Genomic DNA, 19404 nt, shown 5'->3' on the forward strand with positions numbered 1-19404 from the left:
TTGACTTTTTTAACCCTTCGAAACAGCCCTTTTGACACCAATTATGGCACTTCCGGTTGGCACAGGAAGCTGAAAGTAAACACATATCCTCATTGGAGTGGGCTTTATACAGAATCCTGAGTTTTAAGTCTATACGTTAAGAACTCACTGATTTACATAGGGTTGAATGCACTATTTCTCTCAAACTACAGGTTGGGTATGGCAAACACTTTTAGGGTGATTTAACCACTTCCGGTTGCTCCAAGAAGCTTAGAATCGACACAGGTAGACCTCATAGTGGCCTGATGGACTGTCATCGAAGACAGGTTCATAAGGCATTATTAACCCACATAGGCTTCAGGTTGAATTTAGGGGAGCAGGCAATTACTTCCTGTGGGGAGACATGTCATTGTAAACTGTTTGATGTAAACACCTTCTTTTAACTATTAAGGGTTAATGCCACACGGTCAATGTTAGGCTTGTACAGATCGGGAGGACCTTAGGAACGTTCCTGAGGTCAAATTGTGCTTCTAACCTTAACGGTTCTCTCTCTGTCTCCCAAAAGCAAAAAAATATGAAATTGAGGTCAAAGGGTCATTTGGGTCCTTCTTCTTGTCCCTGTCGCTGCACTCAGACCGAGCTAGCTACGGTCAAGCGGGGCATCTCGTTGAACTCGGCACGGCCTGGAGATAATGGCAATGCCATTGCAGGCTTTGTGTGTCTTTAAGCACCGTACTTTTTCACTCCATCCTTTTATCCCCTTTTCTTCGTGGTATCCAATCGCTAGTAATTACTATATTGTCTCATCGCTACAACTCCCGTATGGGCTCAGGAGAGACGAAGGTCGAAAGCCACGTGTCCTCCGAAGCACAACCCAACCAAGCCGCACTGCTTCTTAACACAGCGCGCCTCCAACCCGGAAGCCAGCCGCACAAATGTGTCGGAGGAAACACCGTGCACTTGGCCCCCTTGGCTAGCGCGCACTGCCCCCGGCCCGCCACAGGAGTCGCTGGAGCGCGATGAGACAAGGATATCCCTACCGGCCAAACCCTCCCTAACCCGGACGACGCTAGGCCAACGGACCTCCCGGTCGCGGCCGGCTGCGGCAGAGCCTGGGCACGAACCCAGAGACTCTGGTGGCGCAGCTAGCACTGCGATGCAGTGCCCTAGACCACTGCGCCACCCGGGAGGCAGATCTGACCTTTTTAACCCTTCGAAACTGACCCTATGGCACCATTTGAAGGTACTTCCGGTTGACATAGGAAGCTGAAAGTGAACACATATCCTCCTTGGGGTAGGCTCTTATATAATATTGAGTTTTAAGTCTTTATGTTAAGAACTGACTTATTTACAGAGGGTTAAATGAGTGTGTGTTATTTCATAAAATCACATAAAATCACAGAATTCTGGCAGAGCTTCGAGACCCACTTAAAAACTGTTCATCTGAACACACTGCAACTGGATCTGTAACTTTTTTTTTTTTTTACTCCTTTTTGTGAACATGACCAATTTGTCAATGTACGATTTCTCTTAAATTACGATAGATAAATGGCTGGTTCTTTTTTTCCTGACACCGTATGCTTATGTACTTTGACGTGAAGCGGTCAAATTAGCAACCTACTTTGCGTTTTTGACCTTTAATCCCAGAAAAATGGCCATAACTCAAAAAGCGTTGAGGCCTCGACGCCATCTTGTTCGGGGCCAACTGTCCATTACGTCTTCGAAATATTTTCCGTTTAGGAGAAAAGGCCACATGCATTTGCAATGTGCTTGTGCATTTGCAATATTATTTATTTTCCCTCTGGTGGGAATTTCCGAGACTGCGGAAAAATGACCAAAATGTGTTATTTTTATAAAACGGAAACCGAACGTCCGAGAGATTTAGTTTGATGACTTCCTGAAAGATCTCTCCCCCGCGCACGGCCCGACGCCGTCCACGAATTTTAGAAACGTTGCAGGACGTCTAGTAAGGGACCTTACATTTGCAATGTGGCGTTTCTCACTCACCATATGGTGAGTGCTAAAATGTTCCCTTAAGGTATGGAAAGGCCTTGGAAAGGCCATAAGTGTAAGCCAACACAATTCATTATTTTACATTAACATGTAATACATGCATTATGAAGAAAATTGTGTAATTTAGGCTTCACGAAATATGAAATGGGTTATGAAGAAAATCGTGTATGGTTGCCTACATGACAAAAAGGCGTTCTGATTACAAGTGCACCAGTATCCAAAGTATTAAGCGAAATCAAGCACAGAAAACAGCATTGGCATTAATAAAACAATATTTCCCACGAATTAAGTCGTACTTAAATGTGCGTCTTTTCTCAAAAATTCTGTTCAGCAAGTCTAAAACAGTACATATAGGCATACAACGACACATTTTAAAACATGGTTAAACAAAGACAACATTTCTGTATATTCATGACGTTGAATTAGCCATTAAGAAGAACAAAAATGAAATACAAATTATCGCGTCTATATGGTTGTTGCAAAGGCTTGTGTCGCCTACTGGTTAAATTCGTGTCTTTTCGCACGAATTAAGTAGCACAGAAATTTGTGTATTTTCGCACGAATTAAGTAGCACAGAAATTCGTGTATTTTCAAACGAATTGAACCACCCCAAAAATGCACAAAAACGCACGAAATCTGCTGAAATACATTTTGTACATATATGCGCGAATTGAATGTGAGACTGTGTTGGTCTCCTTCCTGAGCAGTATGATGGCTGCGTGGTCCCATGGTGTTTATAATTGCTTACTATTGTTTGTACAGATGAACGTGGTACCTTCAGGCGTTTGGAAATTGCTCCCAAGGATGAACCACACTTGTGGGGGTCTACAATTTTTTTCTGAGGTCTTGGCTGAGTTCTTTTGATTTTCCCATGATGTCAAGCAAAGAGGCACTGAGTTTGAAGGTAGGCCTTGAAATAGATTCACAGGTGCACCTCCAATTGACTCAAATTATGTCAATTAGCCTATCAGAAGCTTCTAAAGCCATTACATTCTTTTCTGGAATTATCCAAGCTGTTTATAGGCACAGTCAACTTAGTGTATGTAAACTTCTGACCCACTGGAATTGTGATACAGTGAAAGAATCTGTCTGTAAACAATTGTTGGAAAAATGACTTGTGTCATGCACAAAGTAGATGTCCTAACCGACTTGCCAAAACTATAGTTTGTTAACAAGAAATTTGTGGAGTGGTTGAAGAACGAGATTTAAGTGTATGTCAATTTCCGATCTTTATGATACATTGCCTTCAGAAGTTTTTTACACCCATTGACTTTTTCCACATTTTGTTCTGTAACAGCCTGAATATATAATTGTTTAAACTGAGATTTTGTGTCACTGGGCAACACATAATACCCCATAATGTTAAGTGGAAATATGCTTTTACAAATTCATTTAAAATGAAAAGCTGAAATGTCTTTAGTCAATAAGTATTCAACCCCTTTGCAAGCCTAAATAAATTCAGTAAAAATGTTTGTAACAAGTCACATAATAAGATGCATGGACTCACTCTGTGTACAATAACAGTGTTCATGACTTTTGAATGACTACCTCATCTCTGTACCCCATGTTAGGTCTCTCAGCTGAGAAGTGCATTTCAAACCCAGTTTCAACCACAAAGTCGAGGGAGGTTTTCCAATGCATCACAAAGAAGGGCACCTTTTGGTAGAAGTGTAAACATTAAAAAAGTAGACATTGAGCATGGTGAAGTAATTAATTACACTTTGGATGGTGTATCAAAACACAGAGTCACTACAAAGATACAGCCGTCCTTCCTAACTGAGTTGCCGGAGAGGAAGGAAACCACTCAGGGAGTTCACCATGAGGGCAATGGTGACATTAAAACAGTTAGAGGTTTAATGCCTGTGATTGGAGAAAACTTAGGATGGATCAAGAACATTGTAGTTACTCCAAAATACTAACCTAAATGACAGGATGAAAATAAAAAATATTCCAAAGCATGCATCCTGTTTGCAATAAGGCACTAAAGTAAATCTACAAAAAATGTGGCAATGAAATTAACTTCATGTCCTGAATACAAAGCGTTATGTTTGGGGCATATCCAACAAAACACATCATTGAGTATCACTTTATATTTTCAATCATGGTGGTGGCTGCAACATCTTATGTGTGTGCTTGTAATTGGCTTGGACTAAGGGAGATTTTTTTGGATAAAAGTAAACGGAATAGAGCTACTGTAAAAAATCCTATAGGAAAACCTTTATCAGTCTGTTTTCCAACAGAATAATTCACCTTTCAGCAGGACAATGACCTAAAAATCAAGGCCAAATATACACTGAAGTTGCTTACCTAGATGACAATAAATGTTCCTGAGTGGCCTAGTTAAAGTTTTGACTTAAATTGGCATGCAACTCTATGGAAATACTTGAAAATGGCTGTCTAGCAATAATCAACAACCAACTTGACAGAACTTGAAGAATTTAAAAATAATTTGTAAATATTGTGCAATCCAGGTGTGCAAATCTCTTAGAGACTTACCCAGAAAGACTCACATCTGTAATCGCTGCCAAAGGTGATTCTAACATGTATTGACTTAGGGAGTTGAAAACTTATGTAATCAAGATATTAGTGTTGTATTTTTCATATTTTGTCTTTTAACAAATGTTGGAATTTGTCTTCCACTTTGAAATTACAGAAGATTCTGTGTAGATTGATGTCACCCAGTAAAATACTACTTGAGTAAAAGTCAAAAAGTATTTGGTTTTAAATATACTTAAGTATCAAAAGTAAATGTATTTGCTAAAGTATTCTTAATTAAGTATTAAAAGTACAAGTAAAAGTATGAATCATTTTTAAGTTCTTATATTAAGCAAATCAGATGGCACAATTTTATTTTTTACATACACCACTGTTCAAAAGTTTGGGGTCACTTAGAAATGTCCTTGTTTTTGAAAGAAAAGCTATTTTTTTGTCCATTAAAAAAACATCAACTTGATCATAAATACAGTGCAGACACTGTTAATGTTTTAAATTACTATTGTAGCTGGAAAGGGCAGATTTTTATAAAATATCTACATAGGTGTACAGAGGCCCATTATCAGCAACCATCACTCCTGTGTTCCAATGGCACGTTGTGTTAGCTAATCCAAGTTTATCATTTTAAAAGGCTAATTGATCATTAGAAAACCATTTTGCAATTATGTTAGCACAGCTGAAAACTGTTGTCCTGATTAAAAGAAGCAATAAAACGTGCCTTCTTTAGACTAGTTGAGTATCTGGAGTGTCAGCATTTGTGGGTTCGATTACAGGCTCAAAATGGCCAGAGACAAAATACTTTCTTCTGAAACTCGTCAGTCTATTCTTGTTCTGAGAAAGGAAGACTATGCCATGTGAGAAATTGCCAAGAAATTGAAGATATCGTACAGTGCTGTGTACTACTCCCTTCACAGAACAGCGCAAACTGGCTCTAACCAGAATAGAAATAGGAGTGGGAGGCCCCGGTGCACAACTGAGCAAGAGGACAAGTACATTAGAGTGTCTAGTTTGAGAAACAGACACCTCACCAGTCCTCAACTGGCAGCTTCGTTAAATAGTACCCGCAAACACCAGTCTCAATGTCAACAGTGACAGATTTTTTGGGTTTGTTAAAAAAACACATTTTAATGCACAATTTATGTAGTAGCACTGTTCCATATATCTTGAACTCTCCACATATACTTTTTCTCATTAGATTGCTTTTATTTTTTTATTTTTTTACAAACTATGTACAATTCCTCAACGCTTTCCAACATTGAACAAGTAGAGTCATAAACATAATAAATACAATTTTTCCTTATTGGACTTTGAAAGAGGAAAGAAAGATAATTGCAACATTATCAAACATAACAACAAAAGTGAAAAAAATCACATCAAACTACGTATCGCACCTTTCATCACAAAATCTTAAGTAGACACATTGTGGACATAATTCGATTTATTTATCAATCTATATTATAGGTAATGTGGGCCTGTGTCCTTCAATAAAAGCTGTACCCTTTAAATAATGTGATAAATATAAAAATCTGTGTGCCTTAGACAGTTAAATAAATACAAATGTTTTTGGTTCTTACACCTTCACAACAAAAGACGAACACATTGTAAATACCCGAGAAAGAACACTTACATACATCGTTGTTATAGTAACTATAACTGCATCGAGAGAAATCGGTCAAGACCCCTCTGCACAATTAAGGAAACAAATCAAGCCAAATAAACAATCAAAAAAAGAGAAAGGGCAGCAGCAGAATTTCTTATTGAAATAAAGAGATAGGGCAAGAAATAAGAACAGCCTATCGACTAGATAGCTGCGCTTGTGTCTTTGGAGGATGTTCGTGACCACAACTACTTTGGTAATGACAAAGAAAAACAAGAGAACATTTGACTACACTGATGTTGCTGACAGTCAGTGGTATGACAGCTGACTACACTAATAGCATATGTGCAAATAACTGGAATTCATTATGAAGCTGTCTGTGTACTGTATACTGGAGCCATTTTCAATGTCAGTATTATATTAAAGAAGTATGATGACTATGACACACTTTGAGAGACATCTACTGTATACAGAATGATAATAATAATAGTAATGATGACGGCTGCCTCAAGAAACTACTTTCCCTGGATTGACGTCAGCTAGCAAATTCAGAATTTCAAAATCGGAGTCTGACCATGCACATGTATACATGAAAATATTTGAACTAAAATATTCCTGTTTCCTGGAAAAGGAAGGAAAATAGCTGTATAGTCCATTTTCTACAAAATACTGAAATACTGCATTTGATTTAAAAAGTTTTCAATAGCATCTGGTTATTGGTTATGATAACTGGAATATGTGTTCAGAATAGAATTACATTCAGTGTTTGGAATACAATTCTCGGAAATCTGGTAGCTGTGATTTAGAACAGGGTTCTTGTAACATTATAACAGAGAACCAACTGGCTTTGGAATTCCAGGGTAAATCATTTTGGTTAAGAGAGAACATATTTTCATGACAGAGGCAGGTACCTGGAATTGGAATGCATAACACTATCATACATTGGCAATTCCATTCCAGGCTAACCTCTAATCTCATGAACGTAATATCGTCACGTATCCTGGCTGTTGAGGAATACATGGTGTGTGTTGGAGGGCAGTAGCATCCCTGGCTGGGTGGGCGAAGAGTTCATTTTGACATATCAACCACCAGCCAGACATTCTCACACTCTCTCTCTCTCTCTCTCTCCATTCAATGTGTTAAACAGCATGACAGGTACATAAACAATGGGATTGTGGAATAAACTGTGCTCTGTTAGATGGGGTTGGACAGTAGTTTTATCACATTTTCCCCATGAAAAATAAATCAGCCTGCCTTCAGCAAACATAGATGAAGCCGCATCTGTGATTCTTGTGATCATTTGTTTCAGCGATTAGGATGCATCTGTCTGACAATACGTTCTATAACTATTACTTAAAGCGATCTGTTAACATTGCCAATGATATCACATATTTTATTCTGACTGCTTTATGCCAATGATCAAAAGGGACCGGGAGGAAAAAAGGATTCAGAACAAACTATTTCTGTTGTCTATACACATATCTGGCAACGGAGGATTGGCTTTGTTTGACTTTGCAAAATAAACCCAGCAGTTTCTTTTCTTTTCTAAATGTCAGTTAGCGCTTCAGGATCCATTTCAACTGAATACCCACTGGGCACAGAAGTCACTTCAATGTCTAGTTTTAATATTCATTTGGTTGAGTTGTCAACTAACGTGAATTCAACGTGAAATCCACCAAAAATGCCACCCTGTCATTTGATTGTGGTTAAAAGTTGGGTGAAAAAAAGACAAAAATCCCATAAATTTAAAAATCCAATCAGTTTCCCACGTTGATTAAACATCACATTTAATTTTTGGGTTGAAATGATGATTCAACCAGTTTTTAAAAATACTGTATATAATTCTGTTCCAAATAAGCACAAAAGTCTGTATGAACAAATACATGAAAAACAGCACTTTATGCCTTTCAAACCCCAAAAAACCATCAAAACAATCCCTTTTTCGGTCCCTGGTTGTGAACTATGGCCTGGGGGCATGGCCGCAGGAAGATGTTTTGGAGTGAGGATGCTTGATAAATGTAGATTTATCAGGGGGTGCTGCAACCCCTACTTCATGCGGCTATGCCCGGTTGAACATTTTAAGTCAAATCCCAGCAAGTCCCAGTTCCTATCCCTGCCTCTATCTATACCACAAAAGCCCATTTCATTTCATTCTCAGTTCTTCCATTCACTCGCTCATTCATAGAGATGTTGCATAGCAGGGGACCGTGTCAGGGTACAGGCTTTGGTACTATTCTCTCTTTCCTGAATTGTCCCTGGCTCTCAGCTTTCAGACAAACTAGCTGTGACCTCCCTGCAGATAGAGCTAATTAGCAGACCACGCTAATTAGCAGACCACGCGCACGAGAGAGAGAGGCAGATGAGACGTCCTTGTGGCTGAGGCCATTATAGCTCTCACAGTCCTCTCATAGCTCTACCTACTGGGGTGAGCTATCTTAACAACACCAAGTAAAACGTTGGTCTTAATTGGTTTCATCCTGTGCTGTGTGGGGTAGTGTGTGGAAGCCAACTGGTTCTCTGAGCGCTGAGATTCAAGCTTCAAACTCACAAGCTTTTTGGGAGGGCTCCCACATTAGCCAATGTACAGAACAACAAAAATAAGGGAACTTTTGGGGAGCTGATGATTGTGAATTATTTCAGCTTTTGTATTCATAATTACAATATTTTTCAGCCAGAGAAAGAGCGAGAGAGGGGAATCCTACTGCAAAACATTTGAGACTGGTCCTGTCTAGACAACGTCTATCTGAATATGCATAACTCTATTCCCTTTTGTCAGAACAAACCACAAGAAGTCAACATTCACTCAATCATCTGCCAGACATTGTGTTAATCTTTTCCTAGTTACTTTGACTTATTCAATTGTCATTCAAAAATAAAAAGTTGTGCTATGTGCATGACAATATCTGATAAATGGTTTTATGTTGGAATGATGATCCGATTTGTTATGGTCCTTCATAATGGGTGTTTCAATTTGAAAGGATTTGCAGAATTTCAGCAAAGTATTGTCAGTACCCACTGGGCACAGACGTCAATTCAATGTCTATTCCATGTTGGTTCAATGTTATTTTGTTGAAATGATGTGGAAACAATGTTGTTGTGTGTGCCCATTGGGTACTTTCTACGACACAATAGCAATATAACATATTACCTGTTTGATGGCAAGAAAGAGTTTGAAGAACAAAATGATTTAGTCTGAAGATTTAGTATAGATACGTTTTGCAAGTTGCAGAGATGAAGCAACCAAAACATCCACGTTCCTCTCAGACCTTAACATAGCTAGCCAAAATAATTATATTAATAATTGGCATTTCTCCCAATCCAGCTTTCAAAATTATATACTAAAGTGGGCGTTATCTTATGACGGTGCTGGTAATTTTTGAATTTGAAATAAATAAAAGTGCTTGGATAAAGGTGTGCTTAAATCGGTTGAAGATTAACACCTTTTACAACCTTACGCAAAATAAAAAATATCTTCAGTTATGTTTCATACTGTAGCCTATGATAAATCCTCTCCATATGTGTGTTTGTATTCGCTTGAGCCTCAAAAAAACTCAACCTTACCAGGCGTGAAATGCCTTATTGATGTTAAACTGCCGCTCTTCCTTCACCCCCCCCAGGTCTGACTATCTCTAAGCCAACGTTACGTTTGAGTCCCAGGAAAAGGCTAAGATGAAAGGAAGGAGAAGAAGTCATTACAGTTTGAGGAGAGTTATGCTAAATATTTACTTCCTGAAAGAACTGGGCAACACAAACACAACTGTTTTGTCCTCTAGGTAGATTTGACAGTGTGTACCAATTTTCACAGTTCATTCCCATTAGTAACAGTGTTGGATGTCACATCACTTTTTCCGCTTGCACAATTCCTTGGTTGTTGTTGTTGTTGTAAGGATAATGGGGAAGGCATCCATCTTCAATGGTGGCCAAAGATTTCATATCCAGAACATGGTCTCTATGAAGATAATAATTAATCAGAAAAACAAAAGGAAGGAATGGGAGAATGTTTACTATAGACAGTAGTCTGGACAGACATGAAATAAATGGTCCATGACGGTCATTCGCTTTACGATGCAGCGCCAGTAAGCATAGCCAGCTCAAAGTTCAAAAATTGCTCCACAGAAAATAAAAACATGCAAAGGAACAAGAATTAAATTGTTTTTGTCAATGATCTTGAACAGGTCAGTTAGTCCAACAGGGATCATGTATTTGACACTGATACAAGCACGTGCCCCAGTACCATTTTCTTCCCACTTTCAAAGTATTCTTATGGACTCCAACTTCATCCATATGAACTCCAACTCCATCCATATGGACTCCAACTTCTGGATTTTGCAGAATAAAAAAGAATAAGAGAACACTGGACTTACTGACAAACGTGATTTTCTTTTTTATCTGACATCAAAAGTCCCCTTTCAGCTGAATCTGCCAATTCCACAGGGATTGTACCAATTCCCTGTGCTGCCTTTTGGCAAAAAGTCCGCTCTTGACATTACTTAGTTTGGCCATTGTCATCCTGACCGTCTGTAGCTTCCAGAGGGAATGCACTGAGCGAACGTACCTCAATGTATTAGCAGGCGAGAGACTACAGAGGTCACCGCACCCTGGGAGGGGGTATGTGAGGTCTGTGTTTACAGACCAAGTGTACCCTGTGTGAACCATCACGGTAGCTGTTTCCCTCGGTTGGTTTGGAGAGAAGAGGGGAAAGCAGTGCTCTGTGGGGAACATGTTGGAGGGGTGGTTGGCGGTGAGAGGTTAGATGGGGGCGTTCAGCCAAAGCAGAGTGTTGCTGGTCCTCAAACAGCCGAGGACTGCTTGATGCTGTGGAAGCTGACCCGCGTGGGTGACGTGGGGATGGACATGGCGCGTGCCACCCGAGCCCTGATTGAATGCTTGTCCTGCCAGCGGTGCCATCTCTTCCTAACCGCAGAACGCACCTGAGAGGATAGCAGAGAGAGAGAGACGGAGAAAAAGAGAGAAAATTCAAATTTTGTTTGGTCTGACGGTGTAAATTGTTGACTAGAGTAACATAACAATTATATTTATTTTCTTCACAGAAACTATGTAAATCGGCAATGTCAGTTTGATTGAATACCACTCATAGTTAACTGCCACTTTAAGTGAGTTTCCATTTAATTGTTTTCACCTAATTAAAATGTTCTCATTTATGCAATTTCCAAATTGTGGTAACCAAGGAGAAGTGGACAGTGTTGGGCCAGTGCCATGCGATTAAAAATAAGAGGGAGGTAGAAGCTTTTAAGGCACTGAACTTCTGCCACACCATGAGGACCACCATGTATTCTCTAATAACAAGTCAGTGACATGATAACTACTTTCCTTATTTGCTTTTGGATTTGAATAATTATTAACCTCATTAGAAGCCCAAACTTTGACTGGATGTATCAAAGGATAAGTGTACAGGCCCCTTTCTCACTAATAAGTTAGTTTACAAAGGAGAAGCAGCACTATGTTCTTTGGCTCCCTGGTTTAAGTATGCTGAAAAGATCAACATCTAAGTTCGAGTTGTTCCCTTTCTAAACCTATATTCATGAAACTGTGTGCTCCATAGAGCTTCCACATCTTGAATAACACTCTTTCTTCAGCAGGAAAGTGTTTATTTTTTGGACAATTAACGCTCATAGGCATAATATTTCTATCCATGATTCTACCAAAACACAGGCTTTACGTAAGACGTCTATCACAGTATATTTAATTAAAGCCAACCTGTTTGTTTTTTCACCTGCTTCTAAAGAACTAGAGCAACAAGCAGCTCTATCTTTTCACTTTGTACTATGTGAAACCCTGCAGGGCCCTTTGGAACACTGCACACAGTTGGCTGTGGAATTGAAGGAAACATGTCACAGAGGATGAGGACTGTGTACAGTAGGGGTGTGAACGCAGTAAAGACACATTTGGTTATGTCTGCGAAAAGAGCCTTGAGTGTTTAATACAGAATTAGAATAACGTACTGTATATTAATGATTGTAGATAGAATAGCTGAATGACAGTTGGAGTACATTGTGCGAGTGATTTCATGGATAAAAGGAAAAATAATCACTTTCCCGCTCTTTTCTCAGAGACTGGAAGCCTTTCACACAAAAGAGTTTTCCATCAAACTTTTTTATTCGAGTAAGAACATCGGATAAAACATGTAAAGACAAGCCTGTTGGAAACAGCTAATTTGTCGACAAAACTAAATACGTGGGCAAATTTTTTGGTCTGTGAAACAGAATATGCAACAATTGCAGTAGAAAAGCTTTTATCCGCAATTATTGACATAATAACCATCATTTTGAAGTAAACTTGGATCCACACTATGCTATGTTGTGTGATCCCCCCACTGCGACTTGGAAAAGCATGCACAGATTTAAATAAGTTATGAACTTCACAGGGTGGTGAAAGTGCGCGGTGATGAGCTTGATGCTGTCACGTCTACTCCCGCTCCACCTCTCATTGTCGCCAGTTTACTCATTATTCCGCAGTTTACTCATTATTCCGCAAACCTGTCACCATTGTTACACGCACCTGCGCCTCATGAGACACACCTGGTCTCCATTACATTCCTGATTACCTCCCCTATATCAGTCACTCCCTTTGGTTCTTTCCCCAGGCTATATTGTTTTGTGTTTCATGTCTGTACGCTACTCGTGGTTCTTGTTTTGTTCCATGATCGCTTATTCATTAAATTCACTCCCTGTACTTGCTTCCCGATTTATTAGTGTTGACGTTCCAGAATAGCGCCTCACCAAAGGAAGCAACAGGGATTTATTTTTTGCTGGTGACGTCAGGTCCGAGGGCGGCTGCTGACGCAACCAGGGATGGCTCTTTAGGCTTCATGCCTCAGCTGGCTTGATAGGTTCTCAAGCCTCGGTTGGCTCATCAGGCTTCAATTGCCGAAGCTACAGGGGAAGCCGCAGCTAGCTCGTCCGGCTTCCGTGACTCAGCTGGCTCATCGGGATCCCATGCCTCAGCCGGCTCGACAGATTCCCATGCCTCAGCAGAAGCGATACTGGTCCTCGCGACCGTCCCTCTGGTCGGCGTCCTGTGGCTGGAGCCGCGCGTCAGGGAGGGGGTACTGTCACGTCTACTCTCGCTCACCCTCTCCGGCTCTTGTTGTCGCCAGTTTACTCATTATTACGCACACTTGTGCCTCATGAGACTCACCTGGACTCCATCACCTTCCTGGTTACCTCCCCTATATCTGTCACTCGCTTTGGTTCTTTCCCCAGGAGTCATTGTTTCATGTCTGTACGCTACTCGTGTTTCTTGTTTTGTTCCATGTTCGGTTATTTATTAAATTCACTCCCTGTACTTGCTTCCCGATTTATTAGCGTAGACATTACAGATGCTCCTTTCCAATAACTATCGATGGTCTTATTTCGTATGGTGGTGACATGACTATCCATGCTCGGCTGCCAGTTGACAAATAAAAATGATCATGGTCTTATTCATAACCTCCTAATCTACCCTTTGCACTGTATCGGCAAGCTGTTGTCTAGAGCCACGTGCCAAGACGCGAGTGGGCACATTTGCTGTTTATCGCATACTTTTTGTGCCAAAACCAGCGTCAGAAATAAAACTAGGATGGAAACACAGAACTTCTGATGTTTAATTCACTAAATGAAAAGTTAGGACTATGTCACGACGCACTGCTTTTTATCTGCAACAAGTCCGTTTGTGTTAAAATGTTAAAATGTTCCTTTTTTTAATGTGGATTTTAGAATATCATATGTTATCATCAGAATATCATAGAATAATCATATGTTTAATATCATAGAGTGAGCTCCAAAATTATTGGGACAGGGACTGTACTCCAGCACTTTGGATTTGAAATGATACAATACACAAATATTATACACCCCCCCCCCCCCCCCCAAGATGCTAACCTCCCCTGTTATTGTAATGATGAGAGGTTAGCATGTCTTGGAGGTATGATATTTGTGCATCTAACATTCTCACTCGTTTAGGATTATTCGTAATCATGGTAGCATCCACATTAATGTAGAAGTGTTTATACATATTTTCTGTTATTTACAATAAAAGTGACTCAAAAATTACACATTATTTACCATTCATTTCTATTGGGCACAAAATAGTCTGAAACACAACCAAAACAAACATAAAATGCATCAAACTAATTTGTAGAGTCACAAGCTTGATGTAGTCATTGCGTGCAATGAATATGGGTACTACTACTTACACTTAAGTGAATGTATCCCTATACTTTTGGTCCCCTAAAATGGGGGGACTATGTACAAAAAGTGCTGTAATTTCTAAATGGTTCACCCGATATGGATGAAAATACCCTCAAATTAAAGCAGACAGTCTGCACTTTAAACTCATAGACATTGTATAATTTTTAAATCCAAATTGCTGAAGTACAGTCCAAAATAATAAAAAATGTGTCACTGTCCAAATACTTTTGGAGCTCACTGTAAACTGAGTGTACAAAGCATTACGAACGCTTTCCTAATATTGAGTTGCCCCCCGTTTTGGATCAGAAAAGCCTCAATTCATCAGGTAGTGCTGAGCGATTAGTGTTTCTTGAGGTCGGTTCGGTTTCGGTTCCTTTGTAAAAAAAAAAAAAAAAAAATCACTGTTTTCTATTTCGATTATATATTTTTTACATTAATGGGTCCAGTGGGTTTACTGACTGGTAAAACCGAACGTTTTTTTTTAACGTTCTGAGAACAGAAGTGAAAATTTTGCCTGTTCTGGGAACGTTTATTTTTAGGTTGCAGGGACTACATGCTTAGATACCCAACAGATCCAATATAAAGAGCATTTTCTCCCTGCTTAGCACAAGGAGAGCTGTATTAGCTAGGAATGCTAAAATACCAGTGATTGAAGTCGGCCGCGGTTAACTGGTACAGAAAAAGCGGAACCTCTTTCTACTCTCTTTCCTACTGCTTGAGTAATGGCACTTCTTCTAGAATATCTGAGTAGAGAAGGCTAGTTAATAACATTTACCTGTGTGTCTGAAGTTAGTACTACTCTGGTTCTCCGTATGTTGTAAATGGTGAAAAGAAAGCAGAAAAAAAACAATATCGGTCCTCTCTGGCTTTGCTTCACAGATCGCTGATGGTTCATGATAACATTTGAACAACCGCCGAACTCCACCATTTGTCCTTTGGATGTAGTCCCATGATTCCATCAAGAGCAACGAATTAGCGGCTGCTCGACATTAGCGAGCCGACAGGAGAAATAGAGGTTGATTAGCTAAGCATACTGCCAGCACACGTCTATTGAGTGGCCACTTTTGCCCTAAGTAACTGCACCTCAGTGGGAGATATCTGCCACACTAAGTGGCGTCATGCTAACATACTGTACATTGATCTCTACTCAGCGTTAGTGTGTAGGCTTCATTTAATTTAGATTAAATATTTTTCACATTGATGCACTATGAATTATCTGGGTTGAATCCTGTGATAACACAGATAAAAACAATAAAAGTCCCATGATGGTAGCGACTGCCCATTAATGCTTATCACTTATTAAACATGATTTATTCACTTCACTTTAATCAAATATTTCATTGGTTGTGTGTAAAACATTTGTTTTATTTGATGACTTTATTATTTCATTCCAGGTCATTATCTCATCTCTATAAAGCTGCTGCCTATGCTGTCTGACAAAATCACTTTTCCCTTTCAATTAGACCTAGAAATCCAGGTGATGGGTGTTCCCTTCTAATTAGTGACCTTAATTCATCAATCAAGCATAAGGGAGGAGCAAAATCCCACAGACACTCGGCCCTCCACTTGATGTAGCTTATTGGCCTGTTGGAAACTATAACTCCCTACTACCCTCATACTCAACTCTGGACCTCGAAGCCAGTTCCACTGCATTTTTTAAAAATTGTTCCCCTCTAATCAGGGACTGATTTAGACCTGGGACACCAGGTGTGTGCATTTCATTATCCGATAGATCAGAAAACCAGCAGGCGCCGGACCTCGTATGGTAAGAGTTGAGTACCCCTGTCCTACTAAATGGCACAATTCAGGCTGGATCTGATTTATCTCTAGAGAAACTGTGCAATGTGGGCATTGAGCTCACAGGAAAAAAAACAGAACAAAATGGAATTCAAATAAGTCAATTGGTTGTTTAAAAAACAAAAAAGAACCAACGTTTCGGTAATCACTCAACACTATCATCAGGGCAAGGACTCTACAAGATTTTGAAAGCGTTCCACAGGGATGCTGGCCTATGTTGAGTCCAATGCTTCCCACAATTGTCAAGTTAGCTTGATGTTCTTTGGTTGGTGGACCCTTCTTCATACACACGGGAAACTGTTGAGCGTAAAAACCCCAGCTGTGTTGCATTACTTGGCACAAATTACCATACCCCTTTCAAAGGCACTTAAATCTTTTGTCTATCCTATTCACCCTCTGAATGGCACACATACGCAATCCATGTCTCATTTGTCACAATTTTTTAAAATCCTTCTGTCTCCTCCCCTTCATCTACGCTGATTGAGGTGGATTTAACAAGTGACATCAATACTGGATCATAGCTTACACCTGGATTATTTCCCCTGGTCAGTCTATGTCATGGAAAGAGCAGGTGTTCATAATATTTTGTGCACTCAGTGTATGTGATAACCTACAGTATTTTACGGAATGAAAATGATTCATGATGTGTTAGTCCAGCGTTAAAGTATGGGTCGCAGCATCTGTGTGATGCCTCAAAAAGCATATTGCTTCAATCAGTTTATTCTAGTTAAAAAATGTAAATGATTTCTTGTATTTTAACAGCAACAGTTCCACCCTAGAAAGATATATGTAAGAGTGTTTTTAATGGAGAAAAATGAACATGAATAGCTATTTAAATGGGTACTTCATTTCATTGTTATTTGTTTATATTGCAGTTGTTTTAGGCATAAGGGCAATGAAATGTACTGATATTTACAGTTGAAGTCAGAAGTTTACATACACCTTAGCCAAATACATTTAAACAAAATTTTTCACAATTCCTGACATTTAATCCTAGTAAACATTCCCTGTCTTAGGTCAGTTAGGATCACCACTTTATTTGAAGAATGTGAAATGTCAGAATAAAAGTAGAGAGAATGATTTATTTCAGCTTTCATTTCTTTCATCACATTCCCAGTGGGTCAGAAGTTTACAAACACTCAATTAGTATTTGGTAGCATTGCCTTTAAATTGTTTAGCTGGGGTCAAACATTTCCGGTAGCCTTCCACAAGCTTCCCACAATAAGTTGGGTGAATTTTGGCCCATTCTCCTGACAGAGCTGGTGTAACTGAGTCAGGTTTGTAGGCATCCTTGCTCGCACACGCTTTTTCAGTTCTGCCCACAGATTTTGTATAGGATTGAGGTCAAAGCTTTGTCATGACCACTCCAATACCTTGACTTTGTTGTCCTTAAGCCATTTTGCCGGAACTTTGGAAGTATGCTTGGGGTCAATGTCCATTTGGAAGACCCATTTGCGACCAAGCTTTAACTTCCTGACTGACGTTTTGAGACGTTGCTTCAATATATCTACATCATTTTCCTGCCTCATGATGCCATCTATTTGTGAAGTGCACCAGTCCCTCCTGCAGCAAAGCACCCCCAGAACATGATGCTGCCACCCCCGTGCTTCACGGTTGGGATGTTGTTCTTCGGCTTGCAAGCCTCCCCCTTTTTCCTCCAAACATAACGATGGTCATTATGGCCAAACAGCTCTATTTTTGTTTCATCAGACCAGATGACATTTCTCCAAAAAGTACAATCTTTGTCCCTATGTGCAGTTGCAAACTGTAGTCTGTTTTTTATGGAAGCAGTGGCTTCTTCCTTGCTGAGCAGCCTTTCAGGTTATGTCGATATAGGACTTGTTTTACTGTGGATATAAATACTTTTGTACCTGTTTCCTCCAGCATCTTCACAAGGTCCTTTGCTGTTGTTCTGGGATTGATTTGCACTTTTTGCACCAAAGTACGTTCATCTCTAGGAGACAGAACTCGTCTCCTTCCTGAGCTGTATGATGGCTGCGTGGTCCCATGGTGTTTATACTTGCGTACTATTGTTTGTACAGATGAACGTGGTACCTTCAAGCGTTTGGAAATTTCTCCCAAGGATGAATCAGACTTGTGGAGGCCTACAATTTTTTTCTGAGGTGTTGGCTGATTTCTTTTGATTTTCTCATGATGTCAAGCAAAGAGGCACTGAGTTTGAAGGTAGGCCTTGAAATACATCCACAGGTACACCTCCAATTGCCTCAAATGTTGGCATTCAGACTATCAGAAGCTTCTAAAGCAATGACATAATTTTCTGGAATTTTCCAAGCTGTTTAAAGACACAGTCAACTTAGTTTATGTAAACTTCTGACACACTGGAATTGTGATACAGTGAAATAATCTGTCTGTAAACATTTGTTGAAAAAATGAATTGTGTCATGTACAAAGTAGATGTCTTAACCGACTTGCAAAACTATAGTTTGTTAAGAAGAGATTTGTGGAGTGGTTGAAAAACAAGATTTAATGACTCCAATCTAAGTGTATGTAAACTTTCGACTTCAACTGTATGTATAGTTGCATATTTTCATAAGCTTGGGATCCAGGAAAACATAATTTCTCATATGGGTCCCAGGCTGAAAAGGTTTAAGAACCCTGTGTTAGTCCAATAACAGTATGTTGATTGGTGTACCGTTTTGCACTACACTATAATTATTCACAGGTTATTGTAGGTGAATGCCAGATCTACTCAAATATGAGTTTCACATTTATTTCCATAAGGTTGGAGGTGATTACTGTAGTATAGGCTAGGATGGGAGTTTGGCCTGCTCTTTTTCTTGTGCGTGGGTGGGTGTGAAAATTAAACTGGCCTATTGTCCTGACAGGTTTGACAATCTTATACACAGCCTGCCATGAGTGTCAAATCATTAACATTTCAAAATAGCGAAGGCAATTGTGTAAGGCTAAGGAGTCGCCAGAGAAATTAAGGTTTGAAAAACCACATGATTTCACATGGAAAATCACAGGATTTCAAATGTGACATTTCCATTTAGTTTTGGAACACTTCACGTGGATTTTCATAAATGATCACATGTGAAATCCTGTGAAACAATACGGGTTTGGAACACTTCACGTGATGATATTTCGCATTTAGTTTTAGAACACTTGATGATATTTCCCGTGAATTTTCACATGCGATCACATAACCTTTCACATGTGGAATCATGTGTTGTAGGAAAATATGTTTTTAGTTTCAAACTGGTTGTGGGAACAAAGTCATATGTTTACAGACCGGTAAAACTGAACTTGAAAAAAAAAAAGTTTGCATGTTCTGGGGACGTTTATTTTTAGGTTGCAGGGAGGTTCTGAGAACGT

General features: G+C 39.5%; 1 protein-coding gene across 1 annotated transcript in view; it reads right to left on the bottom strand.

The window, feature by feature from the left end:
* Positions 1-5666: 5666 nt before the first annotated feature.
* crhr1 (corticotropin releasing hormone receptor 1) overlaps positions 5667-19404 on the bottom strand; it is a 180975-nt gene continuing 167237 nt past the window's right edge. The window contains exon 14 of the mRNA XM_071409798.1: positions 5667-11013. Coding sequence (XP_071265899.1) covers positions 10873-11013 — 141 coding nt within the window. The 3' untranslated portion in view covers positions 5667-10872. The remainder of the gene's footprint in view (positions 11014-19404) is intronic.

This window comes from Salvelinus alpinus, chromosome 1, assembly GCF_045679555.1.
Source record: "Salvelinus alpinus chromosome 1, SLU_Salpinus.1, whole genome shotgun sequence".
Taxonomy (NCBI): Eukaryota; Metazoa; Chordata; class Actinopteri; order Salmoniformes; family Salmonidae; genus Salvelinus; species Salvelinus alpinus.